At 44.9% G+C, this 6,566-nt stretch overlaps 1 protein-coding gene across 3 annotated transcripts in view; it reads right to left on the bottom strand.

Moving 5' to 3' along the window:
* Window positions 1-310: 310 nt before the first annotated feature.
* Window positions 311-6,566, bottom strand: part of plcl5 (phospholipase C like 5) — a 32,261-nt gene continuing 26,005 nt past the window's right edge. For 2 of the 3 annotated variants that reach the window (XM_081711652.1, XM_081711653.1), the window contains exons 5-6: window positions 5,754-5,863; window positions 311-3,096 (exon numbers count right to left, since the gene is read on the bottom strand). In XM_081711652.1, the coding sequence (XP_081567778.1) occupies window positions 2,479-3,096; window positions 5,754-5,863 (728 nt within the window). In that variant the 3' untranslated portion in view covers window positions 311-2,478. The remainder of the gene's footprint in view (window positions 3,097-5,753; window positions 5,864-6,566) is intronic. The other variant, XM_027032037.3, reaches the window with a different exon arrangement.

The raw sequence follows: 6,566 nt of genomic DNA, 5'->3' as shown, positions 1-6,566 counted from the left end.
ACACTACATCTACTACTGAGATTTCAGTGTAGTGTGTACACTACACACTATTTCTGTGATAGGGAGTGAGTCCAAACACACCTAGGGACTCTGCAATTAGATGCGAGATGGCTGTGCAGGGGAATGTTTAGTTTTATAAAAACACATACATGCAGATTTAAAAAATAAAAATGTGTGTCTGGATTAGCAGTGGCTAATGAAGAGTATTGTTACCTAAACACAGTAACATGTTTGTTCAATTTCTCTGCTATGCTATTCTCAAAAAAATGACCGAGTCACAAGATCCAGTTAAGTAGCTGACATCATTTGTTCTCAACATGGAAGGAGACAAATTTTATTTTAAATCTTTTATGTTACATTTCCAGCAATTAGTTGATGCTTTTCATCAAAAGTGACTTACAATTCTGACTAAACACAGAGTAACTGAGGGTTAAGGGTCTTGCTCAGGGGCCCAACAGTGGCAACCTGGCAGTGGTGGGACTTGAACTGACAACCTTCTGATTACCAGTAGGGTAGTTTTACTACTGCCCCTAACCATCCATGGCAGTTGTTGTTACCAGAAAATCTTGCATCCAATACAGTTAGGGCTAACCCTAAGAGACGACTCAGACCAGGAGTAGATTCTCCTCTGGACCTTCTATGAGATGTGAATGGTGTTTCAGAATTTGCATCATGATTCTGATTGGTCAGTTTTCCTACCATCGGAGAATGTCACTGGTTAGCTCTCAGCCTCCTCTGTGACTGTGTAGCCATGGGTATTTTTTTCATTTTGATTTACTGGGTAGAAAATGTAAAATGTAAACATTTTTCTAAAACTAAGCATATGAAATTTAGGGACTGATGTTTAGAGCAAGAGTGTGAGGAAGTCCAGCACCCATCTGAATTATGGCCTTGGAGCCCCAGTGCTGATGAGATTTTTGTCCAGATCATCCCTGCGTTTCCTCCTGGAATATAATTCAGCTACACTAAACTCATATCTGGGATATAAGGAGCTCACAAAATTTATTTACACCTGTAGGAACTGCATGGATCATCTGAACGGGTTATACAGTATTGTACAAACAAACAAAAACTGCAAATGGAAATAAATGACAAGAAACAATTATTTCTAGTGCCAGTCATTTTTTATAACACATCATGTGCTTTATAAATGAGGGAAAACTGATGAGGTGTATTACTGCAGAGGTCACATTACATGTTCCCTATAACCTTTCACCTTTTCCATTCTCAGCTAAACGAACCACAGGTTACAATATGACATCATTGTGTATGTACATTATTATAAAATAACTGCAATATCAATTATATCTACTCACAATAATAACAGTAGTGAATACAGTATTTACTTCATTCACAAACAGTGTTTCTGTGTTGTGAAGTGTGCTAACCTAGACTGGAAAGTTAGTCCTAAAATTATTTATTTCATTTATTGTTTATTTGCTTGTGTGAATCTCAGTGCTGTTTTAAGTTTTATTCAAAGCAAAGTCTTCTCAGTTCTCTGCAGTAATCTGATTTTCCAAGTCTCATTTTCAAAGTCCAAGTTCCAGTTTAAAGTATGCCAACGTAAAACACAGACGGATCTCACGCACGCACGCAGACACTTTCAAACGCTGCGTCCCTGGTTAAACGTCCAGTGTGAAAGGTTTACGTGTATAAAAGTGACAGATATCACTCAGATGAGCAGGAGAAGGCACAACACACACAGAGAGTGAGTGTGTGTGTGTGTGTGTGTGTGTGTGTGTGTGTGGTTGTGTGTGTCAGTGTGTTTGTGTGTATATATGAGTGTGTGTTTAAGGAGGTACGTCTGTACTGAAGTCTCTTGTTTCTTCACGTACTCTCGTCTGCACGTGTAGCTCTCTCCTCATCCACACAGCAGTTGTGTTCAGCTCAGAGCCTGGGGGAATTTTTCTGGTCCACACAGCTGAAATGGTCCTGCAGTCTGTCAGGCCACAGTGGTGCAATACAGATGGCCAGAAAGCAGGATCCACCAGATTAGGTTTAGGGTTAGGGCCTTGGATTCCATAGATTAGGGTTAGGGATAGGGCCTGGGGTACAGTGGTGGGTTAAACTGGGCCTGAAGCATTAGCCTACGATATGCACAGATCAGTGAGGACGAGTGTGGAGATGCCGTGATGTCACATGCTTGTGTGGGTTCAGAGCTCTGTTTGGTCTAATCTAAGCTGTTATGGTTTCACTAGCACTGCCTGTCAGGTCCTAGCGGTACATGCCGGTGGAGTCGTCTGCAGTGTATACACTCTTCAGCCCTCAGCAGGGAATTGTGGGTAATGGCTAGTGCCTCATGAGAAATCACTGCCAGCCAGACAGAAATAGACACTGACCAATTCCAGTCTGTTCTTTAAATTCCCTCTCCTCCAACTCCCCTCTTGGAAAGCTTTCTGTCCTGTGAGCCTGAAGATTCCCCTGTCTGTTCTTCTCTCTCTCTCTCTCTCGCTGTCTCTGTGTGCTTCTGCATGTATGTCAGCAAGGGGCGCTGGTGTCTGCCTCATGGGGCTCTATCTCAGGGATGGTGTGCAAGGGGCAAAGTTGGCGTGGGTGAGGGGGAAGCAGGGGTGGGGCAGACTGCATGGGTGCGGTGTTTGGGGAGTGCTGGGTGGGCGGGGCATTATGGCTGTTCAGGGTGTTTTGGATGTGTGGGGTGGGTGGGGCGTTATGATTGTGCAGGATGGGTGGGGTGTTTTGTGTGTGCCAGGTGGGTGGGGCGTTTTGGGTGTTTTGTGTGTGCCATGTGGGCGGGGCGTTTGGGGTGTGCAGGGTGGGCGGGTCGTTTTGTGTGGACCAATTGGGCGGGGCGTTTGGGGTGTGCAGGGTGGGCGGGTCGTTTTGTGTGGGCCAGTTGGGCGGGGCGTTTGGGGTGTGCAGGGTGGGCGGGTCGTTTTGTGTGGGCCAGGTGGGCGGGGCGTTTGGGGTGTGCAGGGTGGGCGGGTCGTTTTGTGTGGGCCAGGTGGGCGGGGCGTTTGGGGTGTGCAGCGTGGCGGCACCGTTCTTGGCCAGGCCACTGGAGTGAGCAGCACAGTGGATCTGCCTCACAGTGTCCACAGCCTCTCCCTTAGCATGCTTCAGCAGGTCTGCTTGACCCTGAGAGAGAGAGAGAGAGAGAGAGAGAGAGAGAGAGAGAGAGAGAGAGAGAGGTACAAAAAATATATAAATACTAAATATTAGTCATTTTGACATTCTTTTTTGTCTTGGTGTCATTAGTTCAGTGGTTTCTGTTCAGTGGACTTGAACAGTTTCTCCATTCATATCATAACATTATAAAACAAGATTCAGTTTCACATGACACTTGCTTAAGGACAAGCCTTAGGACTAAGGTAAGCTGTCACAATTACTTTTACATTAACCAGTAATATTTACAGTGTGCATGCAGCGGCTGCCTTCCTCCTGCAGGGGTCACTGTGCTGCAGGAGAACAGTCAGCCTGTTTAGACTGCAGCACTGCGGAGAGCAGCTGTGTTGTGCAGTCAGGAACATTCGAGAGATGACAGATACCAAGGACAGTGCAAAAGGGACCACTTAGGGATCTGTGTGTGTGTGTGTGTGTGTGTGTGTGTGTGTGTGTGTGTGTGTGTGTGTGTGTGCGTGTGCGAATCATGAGTAAATCAACATGTTCTTGAATCTGGCATTTGGGTTGGGATTAATGAATGGAGACACCTTAAATCCTGACCACTCACACACACGCATTCCTGTACACAAGTACACACACACACACACACACACACACACATCTCTCTCATCAAGGACACTAGAACTCTCTCCACTTTGTTTCTGTAAAGCATCGTAAAAGTAGGCCTAGGACACAGCTAACTTTAGTCAAGAGACTGTTAGTGTGACTCAGACAGACCAGGGGAGGTGAGAGGAGGCGAGGAGCGGAGAGGGGACTCTTGTAACTGGTACCAGCCAGTGTAGCTGAATTAGTGGTGATATACATTCAGTACACTGTGCTTCTAAACTGCCAGCCTAAACTGTGTAGGCTGCAGAGTGTATGTGGTATACACACGCTGCAGAATCCGTGACCTAGATAGGCAATATCTTCTGAAATAAATAAATGATATATTTTAAAACAGATGAATTATGTATGTGGGCACGATGTGCACAGCCTTTTAGACTGTGGGTAGAGGACACGTCACCAGAAAACCAGACATACTGGGATTCCACAGGAACTCTTAGTGCCTCAGTCTTACAGAACACATCCGAGATGTTAGTCACCAGAGGGGTAACTGAAGCAGCTTCATCAAACAAGGGAAGTGTTCCTGTGAGTGTTCCTGTGAGTGTTCTTGTGAGTGTTCCTGTGAGTGTTCTTGAGTGTTTCTGTGAGTGTTTCTGTGAGAGTGCATGTGAGAGTGCATGTGAGTGTTTCTCTGTGTCCATGTGAGTTTCTGTCAGTGTTCCTGTGAGTCTTTCTGTAAGTGCTCTTGTCAGTGTTTCTGTTTGGCAGTGTTCCTGTCAGTGTTTTTCTTAGTGTTTTTTTGTAACACTTCAGCAATAACTGAAGGGAATATCACTGCTGAATGCAACAAAGTACAAACAAGGTGTGTGTGTGTGTGTGTGTGTGTGTGTGTGTAGATGTGCTTTGTGAGACTGGATAGAGTACAGGAGGCCAGCTGTGACACACACTCATGCTCTTTTTCTCCATCCTGTCCATTTGTCTTCCCCCCCCCCCCCCCCGGGACATGATCCAGGAAACCTGTGGTTCAGTGTGAACTCAGCTGAGCTGTCAGTTTAATATGCATATGAAATTAGGTCCTCTGCAGAGCACAGAGGATAGGTAAAAGTAGACCACAGTGTGTGTGTGTGCATGAAGGATATGAATAGAAAGAAAGGCACAGAGAGACATGCTAGAGATATACTGTAGTGTCTTTTAGTTCTCCTTAGTCATTAATGTCTCAATGTCTCTGATTCAGTTACTAGGACACCAATTAAAAAAAAGAAAATCACCAAATAAACCACACCCACCTCCACGCACACCCTGCATGCACACCCTGCACACCAAACACTCCCATCCCTCATTCACAGAAAACAATAAGAGAATAAGACCTGGTGGGGACTCTACTGTGCATGTCCTAGCCTGCTCTAAATTGAGACCAACCGCCTGTGCAGTCACACTTGTAACCACGAAGCTGCGATTAACATCCAAAATTGCTGGGATCTGAGTCCTCGATGGGATGTGGTGCAGTTGAAGCAAAGGAGTAGAACTGCTGCATGGTTAGGGGTTAGGGTTAAGGGTTAAGGGTTAAGGGTTAGGGTTAAATGACACAAATAAAGATGTCTAATGATGAAGTTGGTAATCAGCACCAATTTATGAGTGCAATGTTAGTATGAGAATAGAGAGCTGCATTGGCTTGAGGCTTAGTGTCTGATCCAGCGGGTCTTGTGTGCTTGGAACTTTGAGTCTGATTAACTTCTGTACAGAAACCGTCCAGAACTGCACTATAACATGCTAACAAACTGTGGATACACACCACAGTCTGGAAACTTGGACCAGACAGCTGGAATCATGTTTGAGTGGATATAGTAATGCTGGACCATACATTCAACACACACACACATCCATACACACACACACACACTCAGGGGCACGGTCACCTTGAGAACCCTGACACACACACTCGGGAATGGTCAACTTGAGAACTGTGACACACACACACAAACACACATACATACACACTCAGGCACAGTCACCTTGAGAACCATGACACACACACATACACACACACACACACTTGGGGGCATGCTCACCTTGAGAACCGTAATGTTCCAGGCATAACTCTCCATGGCCTTCTGCAGCTTCCTGCCCTTGAGACCCTCCTTGGCGCCAATGCGGTGCAGGTCCTCGTGGAAGTCCAAGCCTACACACAGATACACACACACACACACACACACACACACACACACACCACTCAGTCCCTCCACCATGCTTCGTCCCACAGCCTGCAGTCTTAAGATTGCATTTCACTGACCAAATATGTCAGTTGTTATCTGTTCAAAACATTCTACAGAAATCACTATTATCCAGTCATATCTGTTCACTATTTTCCAGTCATATCTGTTCACTCTTATCCAGTCATATCCGTTCACAATTATCCAGTCATATCCGTTCACACTATTATCCAGTCAAATCCGTTCACTATTATCCAGTTATATCTGTTCAGTATTATCCAGTCATATCCGTTCACACTATTATCCTAGAATTGCAGGGAAATCAGAATAATATGAATAGTCAGTTGTCCAGCGAGTCATTCGTCTGGTTACAGTTTGACTGGTGACCACTACACTCACTAATTTTCTTGCATCAGATTACTGTGACACAATCCTAATCTCCATCAAGCAGCATACATGACAAATCCACTCAGAAGTCTGTGACAGGTAAATTCACAAATGTATAAAACTATACTTGTGAAAGACCTGATAAGTGGATGACTGGTTAGAGATTACAGACACTACACTAAAGAAAAATCACTTCAAGAAAATATCTTTGGCATTTTCTGGCTTCAACAACAACAAAAAGCCTGGCCAATTAAAGTCAAATTGCAGAAGTCTGTGCAGGAAAGG

This window comes from Electrophorus electricus, chromosome 3 (genome assembly GCF_041902795.1).
Source record: "Electrophorus electricus isolate QZ-2024a chromosome 3, ASM4190279v1, whole genome shotgun sequence".
Classification (NCBI taxonomy): domain Eukaryota; kingdom Metazoa; phylum Chordata; class Actinopteri; order Gymnotiformes; family Gymnotidae; genus Electrophorus; species Electrophorus electricus.
The sequence above is the reverse complement of the archived record's forward strand: the minus strand, read 5'-3'. Positions and strand labels throughout refer to the sequence as shown.